General features: G+C 40.2%; 1 protein-coding gene across 4 annotated transcripts in view; it reads left to right on the plus strand.

The window, feature by feature from the left end:
• LOC140727522 (bromodomain and WD repeat-containing protein 1-like) overlaps nucleotides 1–21574 on the plus strand; it is a 150396-nt gene that overhangs the window by 62047 nt on the left and 66775 nt on the right. For 2 of the 4 annotated variants that reach the window (XM_073044923.1, XM_073044925.1), the window contains 5 exons: nucleotides 123–305; nucleotides 4841–5024; nucleotides 8148–8241; nucleotides 9624–9767; nucleotides 15640–15707. In XM_073044923.1, coding sequence (XP_072901024.1) covers nucleotides 123–305; nucleotides 4841–5024; nucleotides 8148–8241; nucleotides 9624–9767; nucleotides 15640–15707 — 673 coding nt within the window. Of the gene's footprint in view, nucleotides 1–122; nucleotides 306–2054; nucleotides 2391–4840; nucleotides 5025–8147; nucleotides 8242–9623; nucleotides 9768–15639; nucleotides 15708–21574 lie in introns of those variants that run through there. The other 2 variants (XM_073044924.1, XM_073044926.1) reach the window with 2 other exon arrangements.

Below are 21574 nucleotides of genomic sequence, written 5' to 3' on the forward strand. Positions count from 1 at the left end.
ATTCCGTTTAGCAACATTTTGACTCACCCTTCCCTGGCCAGACCTTTCACAAAAAACTGCTTCAACTTTATGTAACAATATTATTCTTTTAAATATTTGTCAAATGTTTGATGCATTGATAGGTGATGGTGGTGTTATGGAGCAAGTAATTGGGCAGCAAACAAATGAACAAGATGAACAGAACGCAGAACTTAGTATTCTGGATGGCCTAATTCAAAATTTGCAACAGGAGCAAGACCAGCGGATGGGAACCGAACAAAATGAATTAAATGGTCCACATAACAGAGTCAGCACACCTGCAAGAGGTACATTTCTTACTGTAATTTGAATATTCCCCAAAGTGTCTGTTGTATGGTCGCAGGAATTTTGAAACTTGGTATGCAATTTTTTCAATAAGGTTCTCTCCAATGAGGAGTAACTTAATGTAATTCTCTAATCATTCTGAACATGTTGCATCCTAATTTAAGCCAATCATGTGAGCTTTTCTTTAATCAAGGATACACATTCAAACTGCTTTAAAAAAATACAAGAAATTGAATAGATTGCCAGCTAATCATGGCCTATCAGATATAAGTTGAAACACTAAAATTTTGGAATGTTTCCATACAGCACAATAAAAAGGTATGAAATTATGTTTGAAAGGAATCTTACAAGTGACTAAAATTGAAAACAGAATAATAAATATAGGAAATATTTCAGTGTTTTAATGATTTTTAACATTAATAATGATTTTAACGTCGGTAGTTTTCAAGTTTAGTCATTTCAAATACATTATTTTTTTAAGATGTGATACTATTACAGTGTTATAAATGTGAATTTAGAATTTATTTTACTTTTAGATTGAAGTCATTGTTCACAACTCTATCTATCAAGTTTACATCATCCTGATGTTATCATGTTCAAATTATTGCCTTAGATATTATCTTAAGTACAACATTACTGTGCAATCTGCCAGTATGCACTAATAAATGTACCACTTGTAAGTGAATTAATGTTGAGGTGTTCAAAATTCAAGTTCAAAGTACATTTATTATCAAAGTATGTATGCTGTATGCAACCTTGAGATTTGTCACCTTACAGGCAGCCTCAAAACAAACCTGGAAGAACCAGTCATAGCTAATACAGGAGCTCATTAATTGCAGGCCATGGTCTCAGTTCGGTGTAGAGTCAAGTAAACTTTGCTGAGCAGCAAGCTGAATACTGGCCTGGCCCTGACACACTGACCTTTTTAATCCAGTCCAGCATTTAAATTGGCTAAACAGTGCATCGTTCCTTGCTCTCAGAGCTGGGGCCTGATGCTTCAATGTGCTCTCGCGCCTGAGGCCTGCTGCCTTGATTCAGCCCACACCTGACCTTTAAAATCTGGCCCAACAGTTAAATCATCAAGTGTTAGCTTGTTCATTGTTCTTGGCCTGGGCGCAGCTGTCTCTACCCTGCCTCAAAGTTCAAAGTAAATTTTATTATCATAGTACATATGCGTATGTCACTATATACAGCCCTGAAATTCATTTTCTTTTAGGCATACTTAACAATCTTATAGAATAGTAACAATAAAAGAAACAGTGAGTGACCGCCTGAAAAGAGAGTTCAGCCAGAGTGCAAAAAACAACAAGCTGTACAAATGCAAATAGAACAAACAAAAATAAGATAAATAAATAAGCAATAAATTTTGAACATGAGTCCTTGAAAGTGAGTCCATTGGTTGTGGGAATAACATTTCAATAATAGGGCAAGTGAAGTTGCATGAAGTTACCCTGTTTGTTCAAGAGCATGATGGTTAAGGGATAGTAACTGTTCCTGAACTGGGTGGTGCAAGTCCTAAAGCTCTTGAACCAACTTCCTGATGGCAACAGCAAGAAGAGAGCGTGTCCTGGATGATGGGAGCTACTGATGATGGATGCTGCTTTCCTGCAACAGCGTTTCGTGGATGTGTTCAATGGATGGGAGGGATTTGCCCGCGGTGGACTGGGCTGTATCCACTTTTTTGTAGAGTTTTCCGTTCATGGGCATTGATGTTTCCTTGCCTCAGTTCTGCCACTTTGAATTGGCTCCAGATCCCCTCCAACAATGGTCGTGTATTGGCTCATCTCCTGCTCTCAGGTCCAGATCCGTCGCTTGATTCGACCTGAACATGCCAAGCCACAACCATTCTGCACCTCTGAGACTTCAGTTCACACTGCAAAAAATGCCAGTTTGTACTGGTCGTTCAGAAGCTCAGCTTTTAAAGGGAAGTTGCATGCTTTTGATTGGAGTGATCATTTTTCAAAAAAAAAATAGTTAATAGTTTTGTTTGCTGTCAGCAAGTGGTCTTTGTGCATCACCGGTGCCGTCTTAAACCGGGTATGATGATAGTGTTTGCTTTTTAAATTGTTTTCACATAGGTGATTCAGTTTTTTTGAAGAAAGTCTGTATAAGTAGGATAGGTATGCTATTTTATTTCACTGTGATTGAACTCTCTGAATATCAGGTTCATATATGTAAAAGGTCATAATTTGTCTTTGCTTCAAAAGAATGAACCAATGTCAGTTGGCATTTTTAAATGTACAGTCAGCCCTCCTTATCCGCGGGGGATTGGTTCCGGGACCCCCCCCACGGATACCAAAAAACGCAGATGCTCAAGTCCCTTATTTAACCTGTCTCAGTGCGGTGGACTTTAGGACCCTGGGGAACTCTGGACCTAATTTGGTCTGTCTCAGTGCAGTGGACTTTAGGACCCAGTGGAGCTGCAGACCTTATTTAACCTGTCTCAGTGTGGTGGACTTTAGGACCCATTGGAGCTCTGAACCTGTAGTGTTTCTGTTCCTTTGATGGAAAACGATCACGATTGAAAATAAAGTGGAAATAATAAAGCCATTGGAAAGAGGTGAAACGCCATCGGCCCATTGGAAAAGCATTTGGGCTACAGTCGGTCAACGATCGGAACAATTTTAAAGGATAAAGTGAGATGAATGGAGCATGTGAAAGACCCTGCCCTGATGAAAGCTACAATTATTACTAAGCAATGCAGTGGTTTAATTATTGAAATACATATGTTTCTTAAGTGTTTTATATGCATAGAAAGATGAAATATATACTGTATACTAAGACAAACGCTTGACTAACTGATGCTAAATAATACTGGATGTACCTGTTCCGATTTAGAGAACTTCCAGATTTTCCTTTTGATTCCCGATCCGCGGTAACCTACGCACATCCTCTCGTATACTTTAAATCATCTCTAGATTACTTATGATACCTAATACAATATAAATGATATGTAAATAGTTGTTATACTGTATTGTTTAGGGAATAATGACAAGGGAAAAAAAAACTCTACATACTGAAACAACAAGTGCTGGAGAGAGAACTTAGGGTTTTCCCGATCCGCGGTTGGTTGAATGCGGAACCTGTGGATAAGGAGGGCCAACTGTAATTAAAACACTACTAGATCATTATTATATGCATGAGAAGGCAGTTTCTTCCCATTTTGGAAGAAAATTGATTTTCTAACTGTTGGGTTGGAGATGATATCGAGCCTTTGACATTTTATCTTTATTACCTTTGTTCATGGCTTTCTAAAAAAGGGGAATTGAGATCCAAGCCAAAGGACAGAGATACTTGGCTGTGCACTGATCGTGTCATATTAATTAATTGCAAAGTAATTGGTTATTGTTTTCCAGATTTTTAAGGAACCAAAGTTAAGGCATATTGCCTCAACTTTGCCATTAAACATAATTTATTTTCTATATTTGTAGAAAAATTCTTTTGTAAGCATGAAGATGAAAAATAAAAGTCATGTATTGGTTAAACTTGCATGCTCTTTAAAGTCCTTTACCCTCATTAAGTTTAATTGCCTTTCTTGGATGCTGGGGAAGGTGGCAGATGTACGAGAGCAAGTGCTGAATATTATTGAGGAATATATGAATTATTATTAATAGCTGTGCTTATTGATAACTTTAGAGTAGAAAAAAAATGAAGAGACTTGTATAGGAATAGAGTACAAAATCAGGGAGGTTTTTTTATCATTTAATAATTTAGGTCAGCAATACTATTCTGATTTATAAGGATTGTCTTAGAATTGAAGATGTTCCTATCAAGAAAGATTTAGCAGTTAGGGAATATTTTCTTTGGGTAAAATGGAAATTGGATGAAAGTATTAAATTATGAAGGGGTTCAATAGTGTTGATGAGGAGGAAGGACTTTCATGAATAAGTTAAAAATCAAATTATAGGAGCTAGTATATAGTCATGAACAGATAAGTTGAAGATAAATTTCAGAGACAGTTTCTTATACAGAAGGACGAATTTTGAACTGCCACAGTAATCAATGTTTTCAAGAATAGACAATGTAAACAAGTAAAAACAAGGAATAGTGCCATATGGTGGGAGGAACTAATTGGAGTAAGATGAGTTCAAACATTTGCATTGGTCATCCAGTCTAATTTCCCCCTTTAGTGCTGTGGATTTGAAATAACCTTGTCCATCTTTTATGACAAGCCTTTAGTGCTAAGGACCACACTGCATTTTTGGAAACCAAAATACCAGAGAAACAAAGCAGTTTGAAATATAAATAGAATGAGACAGATTTTGATTTGAAGAAATATGTCTGCAGCTCTGAAATCTATTGTTTCATTTGAACTGTCTCCCATTTTAAAATAATGGAGACAAATGTTTACTTGAAATGTTTACTTAATTATGGAGATTAATATTGAACTTGGGGCTGGCAAATAACAGGTTTTACTATGTATTTAATACATTTTCTATTATCTGCAATGCTAAATGTTTATATTTTGCAGGTTAAATGATAATTTGATAATCATGCTTGAAGTTTTTATTTGTTTTTGTTCATTTTGTTTATCAAGCTATAAGGAACCCAAGCTCTGATGTTTTGTCACCACCAAATGTAGGATTGCGTCGAAGTGGGCAGATTGAGGGTGTTCGTCAGATGCATCATAATGCTCCTCGTAGCCAAATAGCAACAGAAAGGGACATAATGGCCTGGAAACGAAGAGTGGTGGTACCAGAAATACCACCAAGTGTGAACAGGTATGAAAGTATCTAAAATTGGTTGCTCTGAGATTTATTGGTTTACTTTGTATAATGAAGATTTTTTTCCATCAGGCTCTCCTACAGTAAAATTCGGCCACAGATGTAAGAAATGGGAGCTAAAGACGGTAGTCATTCATATTTGGAGAGGTATAATATGATTAGGTTTAGTCAGCATGGCTTTGTCAAGAACAGGTCGTGCCTTAGGAGCCTGATTGAATTTTTTAAGGATGTAACTAAACACATTGATGAAGGAGGAGCAGTAGATGTAGTGTATATGGATTACAGCAAGGCTTTTGATAAGGTACCCCATGCAAGGCTTATTGAGAAAGTAAGGAGTCATGGGATCCAAGGGGACATTGCTTTGTGGATCCAGAATTGGCTTGCCCACAGAAGGCAAAGAATGGTTGTAGATGGTTCATATTCGGCATGGAGGTTGGTCACCAGTGGAGTGCCTCAGGAATCTGTTCTCTGGAACTCCTGCTCTTTGTGATTTTTATAAATGACCTGGATGAAGAAGTAGAGGGAGGGGTTAGTTAATTTGCTGATGACACAAAGATTGGGGGTGTTGTGGATAGTGTGGAGGGCTGTCAGAGGTTACAGCAGGACATTGATAGGATGCAAAACTGGGCGGAGAAGTGGCAGATGGAGTTCAACCCAGTATTAATGGTCAGACTCTTGGCAATGTGGAGAATCAGGATCTTGGGGTCCGAAGTCATAGGACACTCAAGGCAGCTGCGCAGGTTGACTCTGTGTTTAAGAAGGCATACAGTGCACTGACTTTCATCAATCATGAGATTGAGTTTAAGAGCCGAGTGGTAATGTTGCAACTATAAAGGACCCTGGTTAGACCCCTCTTGGAGTACTGTGCTCAGTTCTGGTTGCCTCACTATAGGAAGGATATGGAAACCATAGAACGGGTGCAGAGGAGATTTACAAGGATGTTGCCTGGATTGGGGAGCATGCCTTATGAGAATACATTGAGTGAACTTGGCCTTTTTTCCTTGGAGCGATGGAGGATGAGAGGTGACCTGATAGAGGTGTATAAGATGATGAGAGGCTTTGATTGTGTGGATAGTGAGAGGAGTTTTCCCAGGGCTGGGATGGGCTAGCACAAGAGGGAACAGTTTTGAGGTGCTTGGAAGTAGGTACAGAGGAGATGGTAAGTTTTTTTACGCAGAGAGTGGTGAGTGTGTGTAATGGGCTGCTGGCAATGGTGGTGGAGGTGGATATGATAAGGTCTTTTAAGAGACTCCTTTAATAGGTACATGGAGCTCAGAAAAATAGAGGGCTATGGGTAACTCTAGGTAATTTCTAAAGTAAGGACATGTTCGGCACAGCTTTGTGGGCTGAAGGGCCTGTATCATGCTGTAGGTTTTCCATGTTTCTAATTAAAGCAGAAAAAGGACTTGGATGAATTGCTTTTCACATTCTTTTAAAGTAGTGGTCGCCAACCCTTCGATCGCGATTGACCGGTTGATCTTTGAGACTCCCAGTAGATCCCGAAAAAAAAATGAACAAAAAAACACAGATACTGTTGAGAGATTGTTTCCGGTTTGTGGGTTTTAGTTCCATTCTTTCTGCCCAGTGTGCATGTGTGTAGCTCCCCTGCACTACACAGTGTAATTCAATGGTCCCCAACCATCGGGCCGCAAGGAAATGATATGAGTCAGCTGCACTTTTCCTCATTTCTTGTCACACCCACTGTTGAACTTGAACGCAAGCGAGGTCATCAGTCACCTAAACGCAGTGGTACCCTCGCGGCAGAGATCACTGGTTGGCCACAGGCAGCAGGCGGGAAGCGCAGTTGCTACCGGTCCGGAGCGCGGACAAATGGGCACTGCCTCTAAACCTGTTCAGCACCCCGAATGTTCGTGGGGAAGCTGATGCTAAAATATTCACAGATGACCTAATTCGGGCTCAAGGTTTCGTAAGTATCAGAGCAGCTACCGCGCTGCGATCTACTAAAACAAACTTTTGTTGGCCGATAGATCCTACGGGGAGGGCGCGGGCCTGTCGCACTCTTCGCTCAGTCGGCCACGCTCTCTGGAATGCGACCGCTGAGGCCCCAGCACGGGGACCTTTGGCCCTGACCTGGTCCTCTCACCCCAGCCGCACCTGGCCAAGGCGTCTGGCGGCGGGCGGACGGAGGCTGCAGTTCAGGCCGGGAGGCTGTACGAGGCAATGAAGCCCTCAAAACGGCTTCGGCACCTTGAGTCCAAGCACCCTGCACTTAAAGACAAATGCGTTGAGATTTTTCAGCGGAAAAAACGTGAGCAAGCGAGACAGAAACTAAGTGCCGAGAGCCGCGAAAACTAAATTGCGGAATAGACTGGACATAAGGAACTTGTATCGGTGTATTCCGGTCGTGCTTAACACCACTCCCCCCCCCCCCCGTCGGCTGGTCCGCAAGAATATTGTCAATATTAAACAGGTCCGCGGTGCAAAAAAGAGTGGGTACCCCTGGTGTTTATACATTATTTCTACTTCTGGGTTGCGGGGGTTTACTTCCGGTCTTTTCTGCCCTGGTGCACATGCATGTAACTAGTCGATCTCGCCTTTAACTAAGACCAAGGTAGGGGATCTTGGGCTTAAAAAGATTGGTGACCACTATTTTAAAGTATTGACTAAGATGTGAGCTAACTCCTCCTTGAAACAAAAAATGCTAAGGATTTTTCTTTTGCATCCAACTGAGAGGGCTAACAGCTGCCTCAGTTTAAAACTATGCAAGAAAAAAAACAGGACCTCCAATTGCTTGGGTCTCTCCTACACAGAATGTATCAGTACAAGTTGAATGCTACATGTGCACCAAGTTTGAGATGAGTGTGTCATCGCTGATCAACTGGCATGTGGGCTTTAATATGGTAAAATATTAAAAACAGCAGTTGGCTCCATGTTTCATTTCCAAGATTACTTCAAGAAAATACTGTTCTGTGATTCCACTTCACTTTTCTAAGTTGATATTTGTAATTTGTGCCTGAGCTTGAGATAATTCCTCTGAGTTCATCCTTTTGCCCTTCTTCACAAATGAGGATTGCATGCTACCTTGTATTTTAACAAGTTTAAAATAATAATTGATACTTGTCCCAATTTTCATTATATTAATGGAAGGTATGTATTCAGCTTGCAGGAAGATTTTAGGATTGCCAAAAGTGAGGAGGAAATTGCCCTATATGTAAGAGAGAAGAAAAAACGATCAATTTATTCTGCACAAAGGGTAAGTGCTTTAACTGTACAATTATTGTACATAAACAGAAATGCCATAAATACTTTCTGTATTGAATTAAATCCAATCTCAAAAGATATTTTACAGATTAAAGTTTGTGAATTTAGGATTGGATATAGGCTGTTCCACAATAAAATTAGATAACCAACTTAATATTAACTTAATAATCTGTATACCTTCCCTCAGTTAAAGTATTCAGGCATACATAATCCAGATGAGGTTCTCCCAAGATTTTACACAACTGCTGTAAGACTTCTCTTAATATCAAAACTTCCTGAAACACAGGAAATTTGAGGCCCAACTAGCCTACTCAAGCTTATAAGCTTGCTCCATTATTTAATTATAAAATATCTGATATAATTAATGCTCAACTCTGCATTTCCATCTACCAATCAAAATACCAGAATGAGAATTCTTTTCTGATCCGCTTTTAATCTCTTAAGGAAAAAATTGGTACTGTAAGCAGTAAACCAGATGTGGTATCACTAATGCTGTATGTAATTCAAACATTATTTTCATATGCTAGTGTTCTGTCTCTCTGGCAATAGCACTCCCACTTTCCTTATTTGTTGTTGTATCAGTCTTTTCTGAATATTTTTTTTTTGAAGTCTATACTATGGCACCAAAATCTCATCTATCTTTCAAGAGTAGAACAATCTCCTGTTATCTAGAGAATATGCTTGTTTATTTTTCTTGCCAAAATGGGCTTTTTCCCATTTGCCCACCTTGTATTCTATTTGTGAAATCTCTGCCCATCTCCTTAATTCTTTGCAGCCTCTTGTCCTATTCACAATTTACTTTCCTGGTTACATTATAGACATCAGAAAATTTAGCAAATATACTTTCAATACCTTTACGAAATAATAAATTTAAAGCATTGAGATCCAAGGACTGATTGCTCTGGAAGCCACCTGTGTGTTCTGCCAATTAGAATAAGACTGCCATTGCTAAAAATGATGGAAATTTGTAGCCCTAATAGAGAATGGTCAATTTATTACTTTCTGCATGCAAAATACATAGGTTTTTGCAATTTTTTGATTTATGTAAATGCTAATCTCTAATTATCAAAGAGATTTAAAACTAATCTTTATTTTAAGTCTGTTTTAAAACTAGACTCTCCTATACAGTGCAGTATTAAAATATCAGAACTGAGTGAATGCTTAGCTTGTAAACCAGGGGTTCTGGCATATTTTTTACTGCATGTGACTAAACAGATACATTAGTTTTTTTGTTGTTTTCAACAAGCTGCACTTTTTAGCTCTACATAGAAATAATTCTCCTGCATTGTTTCCTTGATATGTCACCTTACATTGTTACATAATCAGCTTAATGTTTTGCGATGGAAAAATTCAGTTTTCTTATATTCATTTTAGAATGATTCCTTGGATTCATCTGAACGTACAAAAAGAAAAATGAGGGGACGCCGTTGTGAGCAGCGTAAATATCGAACTCGAGCTGCTGTTGAAGAATTGGCTGAATTTTTCCAAGAGGAAGCAGAAGAAGTTAGCACAGAAGAAGTTAGTGATATTAGTCTTAATCCCAGAAATAGCAATTTCATTTAATTTGGACTTTGACTGTATTATTTAGTACTCAATTGAAAACTTCGATTTGTGTACAGATCTGAGAGAGATTATAGGATATTGATAGTAAAATAGAAATTATGAAATTAACCTTAATGTAAGTAGTTACATCTCAAGCAATGCATTTTTTAGGTGGTAGAAACCTGATGTAAAATTTGTAATTTTAAACCAGATGGTTTGGACAATTTACCCAAAATTTATAAAGTTTGGGAAATACTAAGTCAACAGTCTTTTGGTAGGGTAGCATCGTGTATTTGCCTTAAGCAAATGCATGCATTTCTGGTACATTTAAAACTGCTTATTTGATTGTAGCTGGGAATTATTTTAATTGTTGTGGGATTATAGTTGTTGCACAACGCTGAAAGTGGAACTCTACCTTTGAGAGTTAAGTGGTGTTAAATTCTCTGGAGTATTACTTTAGCCCATTTGGAATGTAGTTCCAGGACATGTTGAATTCAATTTTAAAATTGTTAGGCACAATTGTTAAGCTCTGATGCCATTTTCTTAAACTCACCTGCAGCAGTGTTTATAAAACCGGAAGATATAGGAACAGAGTTAGGATATTTGGCCCATCGAGTCTGCTGTGCAATTTCATCATGGCTGATCCATTTTCCTTCTCTGTCCCAATCTCCTGCCTCTGTGCTGCAACCCCCACCCATATCTCTTCCTTGCCCTCATCAGTCAAGAATCTGTCAACCTCTGCCTTAAAAGTACTTCTAGACCTAGCCTCCACGGCTGCCTGTGGCGATGAATTCTATGGATTCACCAGTCTCTAGCTGAAGAAATGCTTTCTCATCTCCATTCTAAAAGGAAACCCCTCTATTCTGAAGCTGTCCTCTGGTCTTAGACACTCCCACCGTAGGAAGCATCCTCTCCACATCCACTCTATCAAGGCCTTTCTCCATTTGATAGATTTCAATGAGGTCACCTTTCATTCTTCTGAATTCCAGTGAATACAGGCCCAAAGTCATCAAATGCTCTTCATATGACAAACCATTCAATCCTAAAATCATGTTCATGAACCTTCTGTGAACCCTTTAGTTTCAGCATATCTTTTTTAAGGTAACGGGCCCAAAACTGCTTTCGGTACTTTCAAGTGAGGCCTCACCAGTGCTTTATAAAGTTTCAACATGACCTCTATGCTTTTACCTTATAGTCCTCTTGAAATGAATACTAACAACAGATTTGCCTTCCTCAGCACAGGGAATCCTACCCAAGGACTCCCAAGTCCCTCTGTGCCTCATTTTCTTTGTATTTTCTTTCCATTTAGAAAACTGTCAACCCTATCAAGTGCATAATCATATACTTCTCGACACTGTATTCCACCTGCCATTTCTTTGCCCATTCTCCTAATCTGTTCAAGTCCTTCTGTAGCACCTCTATTTCCTTAAAACTATCTGCCCCTCCACCTATCTTTGTGTTGTCTGCTGACTTCACAAAAAGTAATCAATTCCATCTTCTAACTCATTGATATATAATGTATATCATTGTATATAATGTCCCAACCCAGACCCCTAAGGAACACTACTAGTCACTGCAGCCAGCCAGAAAAGGCTCCCTTTATTCCCACTCTTTGCCTCCTGCCAATCAGCCACTGCTTTATCCATTCTAGAATCTCTCCTCTAATAGCATGAGCTCATAGCTTGTTAAGCAGCCTCATGTCTAGCACTTTGTCAAAGGCCTTCTGAAAGTCTAAGTACACATCCACTGAATCTCCTTTGTCTACTTGTTATTTCTTCAAAGAGTTCCAACAGATTTTTCAGGCAGCATTTTTCCCTTGAGGAAGCCATGCTGACTACAGCCTATTTTATCACTGATACCGCATCCTTAATAATTGACTCCAATATCTTCCCAACCACCGAGTTAAGACTAACAGGCTTGTGATTTCCTTCCTTATGCCTCTCTCCCTTTTTGAAGAGTGGAGTGACATTTGCAATTTTCCAGTCTTCCAGAACCATTCCATAATCTAGTAATTCTTGAAAGATCATTACTAATGCCTCCACTATCTCTTTAGCCACCTCCTTAAGAAGCTTGGGTGTACATCGTCTGGTCCAGGTGATTTGTCTACTTTCAGACCCTTCAATTTCACAAGACCCTTCTCCCTAGTAATGGCAACTTCACGCACTTGATGACACATGATGCCTGGTTCTTCAAACATACTGCTAGACTGATGTAAAATATTTATTCAGTTCAAATGCCATTTCCTTTTCCCCCATTACTACTTGTCCAGCATCGTTTTTCAGTGGTCTGATATCCACTCTCACCTCTTTTACATTTTGCATATCTGAAGAAACTTTTATGATCCTCTTAATATTATTTGCTAGTTTACTTTTGTATTCCATCTTTACTTATTTAATTGTTTTTTTAGATGCCTTCTGTTGATATTTAAAGGCTTCCTGATCCTCTAACTTCCCATTAATTTGTTCTATTATATGCCCTCTCTTAGGCTTGTATATTGGCTTTGACTTCTCTTGTTAGTCATGGTTGTCGTCTTACCTTTAGAGTACCTCTTCCTTTTTGGGATGTATATATCCTGTGCCTTCCGAATTGCTTCCAGAAATTCCAGCCATTGCTGCTCTGCCATCATCCCTGACAGTGTTCTTTTCCAATCAATTCTGACCAAGTCTTCTCTCATGCTTCTGTAATTCCCTTTATTCCACTGTAATACCTGATACATTTGACTTTGGCTTATCTTCTCAAAATTCAGGGTGAATTTGATTATATTATGATTACTTGCCCCTAAGGGTTCTTTTACCTTAAACTCTCTAATCAATTCTGGTTCATTGTACAACACCCAATCCAGAATATCTGATCCTCTAGTGGGGTCAACCACAAGCTGCTCTAAAAGGCTACCTATTAGTCATTCTAGAAATTCCCCATCTTTGGAATCTAGTACCATCCTGATTTTTCCAATCTACCTGCATTTTGAAATCACCCATGACTATTGTAACATTGCCCTTTTGGCATACATTTTCTATCTCCCATTGTAATTTGTAGACCTTATCCTTACTACTGTTTGGGGGTCAGTGTATAACTCTCATCAGGGTCTTTTTACCCTTGGCAGTTCCTTAGCTCTATCCACAGTGATTCAACACCTATGTTAACTCTTTCTAATGATTTGATTTCTTTTTTTTTAACCAACAGAGCAACACCACCCCCTCTACCTTCCTGCCTGTCCTTTTCATACAATGTGTACCCTTGGTTATTAAGTGCCCAGCTATAATTTTCTTTTTCATGATGCAATAATGCCAGGAACATCATACATTCCAGTCTGTAACTGTACTGCAACTTCCTTGACCTTGCTCTGTATACTGTGCACATTCCGATATAACACCTTCAGTCCTGTATCCACCCTTTTCTTTTCTGTCAACCTTTTACGTTGCAACCCATCCTGTTGACTGCTGTTTTGCCCTATCATCAGCCTCTCCTTGCCTCTGTTTATAAACCAACTACTTTATCTTCAGCACCATCACTCCTGTTCCCATCGCCCTGCCAAATTAGTTTTAACCCGCCGGAATGGCTTAAACTAATCTGCCCAAAATTCAGATAATTTCAAATTAAGAATTTTGAAGTAGCTGCTGCAAGCGTAATACACTGATTTTTTTTTAAAAAAGTAAAGCAATTGTCAATTCTTGACAAAATGGTTTGGAAGGGAGCTTGCTAAAGGTGCATTTAAGTGATAAATGATTTATTGTTATCCTTTCCCTCCTGAAATAATGTCTTCCTCCTACATAATGGATGAAATAAGGATGTAACACGTATCTGAGAATGAATAACAACTTCAGTCATGACCCATGTGTGCTGAAGATGATGATGTTTGGATATCTTTTCAAGAAACTGGTTGTTGCCCCATTAGGATTGATGAAGTTCAATGTTCAAAGTAAATTTATTGTCAAAGTACATATATGTCACCATATACAAGCCTGAGATTCATTTTCTTGTTGGCACAATAAATCCATTAACCATAATAGAATCAATAAAGACCACATGAAGAGGCAGGACAACCAGTGTATGATAGACAATAAACTGCAAATACAAAAAAAGGAAATAAAGGAATTATAATAATGATAAATAAGCAATAAATATTGGGAACATGGGATTAAGTGTCCTTGAAAGTGAGTCCATTGGTTGTGGGATCAGTTCAGTATTGGGGCGAGTGAAGTTATCCCTGGTTTAAGAGCCTGACGAATGAGGAATAAAAACAGCTCTTGAACCTGGTGGTGTGAGTCCTGAGGTACTCTGTACTATCTTTCTGATGGCAGCAGTGTGAAGAGAGCATGACCTGGGTTCTGGGGGTTCCTGATGATAGATGCGGCTTTCCTGTGACAACGCTCTGTCTTGATGTGCTCAGTGGTGGCAAGGGCTTTACCCATGATAGATTGGACTATATCCATTACTTTTTGTAGGATTTTCTGTTGTTCAAAGGCATCGGTGTTTCCATCCAAAACAATGATGCAGCCAGTCAATATACTCTCCACAACGCATCTTTGGAAGTTTGTCGAAGTTTTAGATGTTACACTGAATCTTCGGAAACTTCTAAGGAAATGAGAGTAAACGATTGGTCAATATGCTGAGGCCAAAGTCCTGACCATGAATAATGAGATAGGTGAAAATCCTTGATACAGTAAGATTGCAGATGCTGGAAACCTGGAGCAACACACACAAGATGCTAGAGAAATTCAGCAGGTCAGGCAGCATCCTGATGGCCCAAAAAGTGAAAATTTTTGTTATTTTGTATGCTGTATGATGCCTGTTTGTTGCTGGTCAAGAGTGTTGTATTTCGATAGATAAAAATTCATAAATAACAAGCCAATGGGTTTATAAAATCTATGCTATTCAAGTTTATTCAAATTCATTGTCAAACCAGTTCTCAAATTGGTCAACTCAACCTCTCTTTGTGCTCGCCATTGCCTTTTACAGTTTAAGATTGTTCATAGAGCCCATATGTCTAAATCTAAACTATCTTGATTCTACCCTGGCATTAGTCCGCTCTGTGATAAATGCAAGAGGGGCGTGGCCTCTCTCATCCATATGTACTGGCTCTGTCCTAGCTTGGAGAAATTCTGGAAAGATGTCTTCACTACATTATCGGGTATTCTGAATCAGCACCTAGAACCAAACCCCTTAATTGCTCTGTTCGGTTTTTGGGGCGAGACAGATTTATGTCTGGGTCCGACCAATTGCCGAATACTATCCTTTGCCTCTCTCCTGGCTAGATGCTTGATCCTCCTTAGATGGAGCGATGTTGCCCCGCCCACTCATGCGCAATGGCTTAATGACATTATGGCCTGCTTGGACCTCGAAAAAATTCATTATTCAGTTCTTAATTCGGATCTAAAGTTCCATAAGGTCTGGGGACCTTTTATCGAGTACTTTCATAACCTTCCTCTTGACTAGGGTTTTTTTCTTTTTTTTTCTTCTTTTCAGTCCTTTGCTTTCAGCTCCCTTTTTTTTTCTAGTAGTAGGCATTATTATCCTCTGTTGCTAAGTGTATTCACAGTCTGGGAGTTTGACTGTCCTGACCTATACTCTTTATATTGTGTTGTGGTCGGTCTGGAGTTGTTTTTTTTCTTGTGTTGTGGGGCTTGGGGAGGACACTAAGCTTACTTGTCTTTAATTTAGGTGCTTTTTTGTTAAATTCTCTTCCTTTGTAGCATATTGTTATTGTATGCTTAATTTTGCACTGTATTAATGCTCCTCATTGGGATTTGGGGTTTTTAATTTGTAAAATGTTTTGAAAAACTAAAAAAATTTTTTAAAAAAAATTCATTGTCAAACAGTGTAATAATGAAATATTATTGTCTCTTAGGAGAGTAATTCAGCAGAGGGCAGTGGAGGCTCTTCAGAAGAATGGCAGAGCGAAAGTAACAGCTCAAGGTAAAATGGCAATTAATTCAAATTGTATGTTTATACTTTTGATTTGCTGTAAAATACAAATTTGATTGCATTTAACTTGATATCATGGAAGATACAGTGGCATGCAAAAGTTTGGGCACCCCTGGTCAAAATATCTGTTACTCTGAATAGCTAAGTGAGTAAAAGATAACCTGATTTCCAAAAGGCATAAAGTTAAAGGTGACACATTTCTTTAATATTTTAAGCAAGATTACTTTATTATTTCCATCTTTTATAGTTCCAAAATAGTAAAAATGGAAAAGGGCCTGAAGCAAAAGTTTGGGTACCCTGCATGGTCAGTACTTAGTAACACCCCCTTTGGCAAATATCACAGCTTGTAAATGCTTTCTGTAGCTAGCTAAGAGTGTTTCCGTTCTTGTTTGGGGGATTTTTGCCCATTCTTCCTTGAAAAAGGCTTCTAGTTCTGTGAGATTCTTGGGCCATCTTGCATGCACTGCTCTTTTGAGGTCTATCCACAGAGTTTCGATGATGTTTAGTTCGGGGGACTGTGAGGGCCATGGCAAAACCTTCAGCTTGCGCCTCTCGAGTCCATTGTGGATTTTCAGATGTGTTTAGGGTCGTTATCTTGTTGTAGAAGCCATCCTCTTTTCATCTTCAGCTTTTTTTTTTACAGATGGTGTGATGTTTGCTTCCAGAATTTACTGGTATTAAATTGAATTCATTCTTTCCTCTACCAGTGAAATATTCCCCATGCCACTGGCTGCAACACAAGCCCAAAGCATGATCGATACACCTCCGTGCTTAACAGTTGGACAGGTGTTCTTTTCATGAAATTCTGCACCCTTTTTTCTGCAAACATACTTCTGCTCATTGCGGCCAAAAAGTTCTATTTTAACTTCATCAGTCCACAGGACTTGTTTCCAAAATGCATCAGGCTTGTTTAGATGTTCCTTTGCAAACTTCTGATGCTAAATTTTGTGGTTAGGACACAGGAAAGGTTTTCTTCTGACGACTCTTCCATGAAAGTCATATTTGTGCAGGTGTCGCTGCACAGTAGAACAGTGCACCACCACTCCAGAGTCTGCTAAATCTTCCTGAAGGTCTTTTGCAGTCAAACGGGGGTTTTGATTTACCTTTCTAGCAATCCTATGAGAAATTCTCTCGGAAAGTTTTCTTGGTCTTCCAGACCTCAACTTGACCTCCACCGTTCCTGTTAACTGCCATTTCTTAATTACATTACGAACTGAGGAAGCGGCTACCTGAAAATGCTTTGCTATCTTCTTATAGCCTTCTCCTCTGTTGTGGGCATCATTTATTTTCATTTTCAGAGTGCTTGGCAGCTGCTTAGAGGAACCCATGGCTGCTGATTGTTGGGACATGGTTTGAGGAGTCAGGATATTTATAAACCTTTGAAATTTGCATCACCTGGCCTTTCCTAACAATGATTGTGAACAAGCCATAACCATAACAAGCTATTGATGGTCTGAGACCTTTGTAAAAGTTATCTGAGAGCTCAAATCTCCTGGGGTGCCCAGTCTTTTGCATGGTGCTCCTTTCCTTTTTTTCCCCCCGCTCTGAAATTGTACAAAACAAAAATAATACACTAATCTGCCCTAAAATGTTGAAAAGAATGTTTCATCTTTAACTTTATGACTTTTGGAGATCAATTCATCTTCTACTCACTTGACTATTCACAGTAACAGAAATTTTGACCTGGGGTGCCCAAACTTTTGCATGCCTCTGTACTAGGATACTGCTACAAAACTTTGAAGGTTGGCATTTAAAGTGCAGAAGAAAAATACGATAATCTTGATATTTCAGGATGTTTACTATCAAGCTCTTAAAGTGCTGCTTTATATTGGCCTTCAGTGATAAAACTACTTGCATTGATGTCATGCATTTAACATAAAAGATACTTGTACAGCTTCATTTTCAAACAGCATTTGGTGCAGGCCCATATTAAGATAATGAGACCAATAATCCAGCTTGGCTAAAACAATTTTTAAGGAGTATCTTAAAGGATAGATCATGTAGAAGCCTTGTATCTATTTTCTGTCTGTCTTTGTTATATTTTGTGTTATGCGTTTATTATGGGTTATTTGACAAGTGGGTTGGGGCATGGTAGAAGCAAAGACTGTAGTTACATATTCACACTTCGTCTTGTGTCATTTGTAGTTTGGTTAAGCGGGGGGGGGGGGGGGGGGGGTGTAGACCAGGGAGTGATTGTTTTTTTTGACTGTTTAAATATAATTAACATTAACATTTAAATACGCTTAAGTATGCCTGGGCTGCTCATGTTGGTGTATTGTTAGTTTTTGTTTCATTAGTTTTATTATCCTTACAAGAATTGTTTATCTTTGGTTTTTCAATAAACGATTGAATGTACTTTCTTCAATTTAGAACTTTGTTTATTGTAGGGCGCATCATACAATGTCAAATGTCTGTGCTTAGTCTCTGAGTGATTTTGGTTAGTTTAAAGTAACTGCTACAGATGGGTAGAAATGATTGTTGAGGTAATTTGAATTTGGGTCATCAAATGTTGAAGGGAATGAGTTTAATTGTTTTTCCTGTTGGTGATGGTGTACCGGGCAGAGCCCCATTCCCACCTCGATTTCTCAGACCACATCTCTGTTATGCTAATCCCAGCATACAGACAGCTCGTCAGGCACTGCAGACCAGTTCAGAAGCAGGTGAAAACCTGGCCAGCAGGAGCCATCTCTGCTCTTCAAGACTGCTTTGAGCACACTGACTGGCACATGTTCAGGGAGGCTGCTTTGAGGAGTACACAGCGTCAGTGACCAGCTACATCAGCAAGTGCATTGGTGATGTTACTCTGTCCAAGACCATCACTATACGCACTAACCAGAAGCCATGGACGACCGCGAGGTGTTTGTGTGCTGAGGACCCATGACTCCGCCTTCAGAGCAGGCGACAAGGCAGCCCTAACAACAGCAAGGGCCAAACTGTCCCAGGCCATTAGAGGAGCAAAGCGTGCACACACCCAGCGAGGCCACAGCCATTTCCAGGACAGCGGTAACACGTGGCGCATGTGGAAGGGCATCCAGGACATCCCTGACTGTGCGGGTGATGCATCCCTCCCAAATGCGCTGACTAACTTCTATGCCTGTTTTGAGGCAGAATATGACGTGGCGGCAAGGAAGTCCACCCTTCCTACAAATGACCAGGTGCTGTGTCTCACCATGGCCAATGTGAGAAGAACCCTGTGCAGGGTCAACCCACAGAAGGCTACTGGACCAGACTGCATTCCTGGTAGAGTGCTCAGAGGATGTGCAGACCAGCTTGCAGATGTTCTTACTGACATCTTCAATATCTGCCTGAGCAGCGCCATCATTCCAACATGCTTCAAGGCCACCACCATCGTCCCCGTGCCAAAGAAGTCTTCAGTGTCCTGCCAAAATGACTTCCGTCCCATTGCACTCACATCCATCATCATGAAGTGTTTCAAGAGGCTCGTCATGAGGCATATCAAGACCCTGCTGCCCCCCTCATTGGGCCCCCCCTGCAGTTTGCGTACCATTCCAGCCGCTCAACAGACACAACGCCATTGCCATCACCCTCCACCTGGCCCTGGCCCACCTGGACAAAAAAGACACGTACGTTCGAATGCTGTTCATAGACTTCAGTGCAGTATTCAATACAATCATCCCTCAGAAACTGATTGGAAAGCTGAGCCTAATGGGCCTGAACACCTCCCTCTGCAACTGGATCCTAGACTTCCTGACTGGGAGACCTCAGTCAGTCCGGATCAGGAGCATCATCTCCAACACCATCACACTGAGCACGGGGGCTCCCCAGGGTTGCGTGCTCAGTCCACTGCTGTTCACTCTGCTGACCCATGACTGTGCTGCAACACACAGCTCGAACCACATCATCAAGTTCGCTGATGACACGACCGTGGTGGGTCTCATCAGCAGGAACTACAAGTCAGCTTACAGAGAGGAGGTGCAGCGGCTAACGGACTGGTACAGAGCCGACAACCTGTCCCTGAATGTGAACAAAACAAAAGTAGATGGTTGTTGACTTCAGGAGGGCATGGAGCAACCACTCCCCGCTGAACATCGACGGCTCCTCGGTAGAGATTGGTAAAAGCACCAAATTTCTTGGTGTTCACCTGGCAGAGAATCTCATGGTCCCTCAACACCAGCTCCATAGCAAAGAAAGCCCAGCAGCGTCTCTACTTTCTGCAAAGGCTGAGGAAAGTCCCCATCTCCCACCCCCCCCCCCCCCCCCAACCTCATCACATTCGACAGGGGTTGTACTGAGAGTATCCTGAGCAGCTGCATCACTGCCTGGTTCAGAAATTGCACCATCTCGGATTGCAAGACCCTGCAGCGGATAATGAGGTCAGCTGAGAAGATCATTGGGATCTCTCTTCCCGCCATTACGGACGTTTACACTACACGCTGCATCCATAAAGCAAACAGCATTATGAAGGACCCCCACGCACCCCTCATAAAAACTCTTCTCCCTCCTGCCGTCTGGGAAAAGGCACCAAAGCATTTGGGCTCTCCCGACCAGACTATGTAACAGTTTCTTCCCCCAAGCTCAGACTCCTCAATAGCCAGAGCCTGGACTGACACCTTACTGCCCTATTGTCCTGTTTATTATTTATTGTAATGCCTGCACTGTTTTGTGCATTTTATGCAGTCCTGGGTAGGTCTGTAGTCTAGTGTAGTTTTTTTCTGTGTTTTTTACGCAGTTCAGTCTAGTTTTTGTACTGTGCCATGTAACATGGTCCTGAAAAAAAGTCTCATTTTTACTTTGTACTGTACCAGCAGTTATGGTCGAAATGACAATAAAAGTGACTTGACTTGACTAAAGGCAGAATGGGGGAAGTGGAGAGATTTTCAGTGTTCGTGGAGAAAGCTTGAGAAATAGCAAGTGAGGCACAAAAATTTGAAAATGAGGTAGAAAAATTTAAAGCTGCAGCTTTGGGAAGGAAGGCAGTCAAAGGTGAAGAATGAACAATTTTGAGTAAAACAGAAAATGTGGAGTACTTGATATGTTGAAAGAAGTTGTTAATGTTTCACTTTGATGATAGGAAGGTAGTGTATGCAGTTTATGGCTAGCATATTAATATTCCTAAATATCCTTATCCTAAAATAACACTATAGAATGTGGAAGATAGAATATTGGGCAAGAAAGCATTACTAAAATTCTGGAAACTTTTTTCTCCCAATTGTTTATTGTTGTCCTCCATGGTGTGCTGTTCCAGTATGTACAACTGGTTAACACAAATGAACAGGGGAGGCATGTTGGTATAAGAAAAAATAGAGGGTTATGGGCTGTGTAGGAGGAAAGGCTTAGTTAGATTGATCATGGAAAATGTTTATTGAGGTAGGCACAATAATGTTGGTAGAACTCAGCCAGTCAAGCAGCATCTGTAGAAAGAGAAACCAGTTACTATTTTGGGTCTAAGACTTTCATTTAACCTGAACCATTAACTGGTGTGTCTTTCCAGATGCTCCTTGACTGGCTGATTTCTTGCAACATTTAATATTGTTTCAGATTCCAGCATCTGCTGCATGCTTACATTGAGCAGCACAACATTGTGGCACATGAATACTATTTATATGGTTATTTTAGAAACATAGAAAATAGGTGCAGGAGTAGGCCCTTCGAACCTGCACCGCCATTCAGTATGATCGTGGCTGATCATCCAACTCAGAACCCTGTACCTGCTTTCTCTCCATACCCCCTGATCCCTTTAGCCACAAGGGCCATATCTAACTCCCTCTTAAATATAGCCAATGAACCGGCCTCAACTGTTTCCTGTGGCAGAGAATTGCACAGATTTACCACTCTCTGTGTGAAAAAGTTTTTCCTTATCTCGGTCCTAAAAGGCTTCCCCTTTATCCTTAAACTGT

The sequence above is a fragment of the Hemitrygon akajei genome, chromosome 5 (genome assembly GCF_048418815.1).
Source record: "Hemitrygon akajei chromosome 5, sHemAka1.3, whole genome shotgun sequence".
NCBI classification, from domain to species: Eukaryota; Metazoa; Chordata; class Chondrichthyes; order Myliobatiformes; family Dasyatidae; genus Hemitrygon; species Hemitrygon akajei.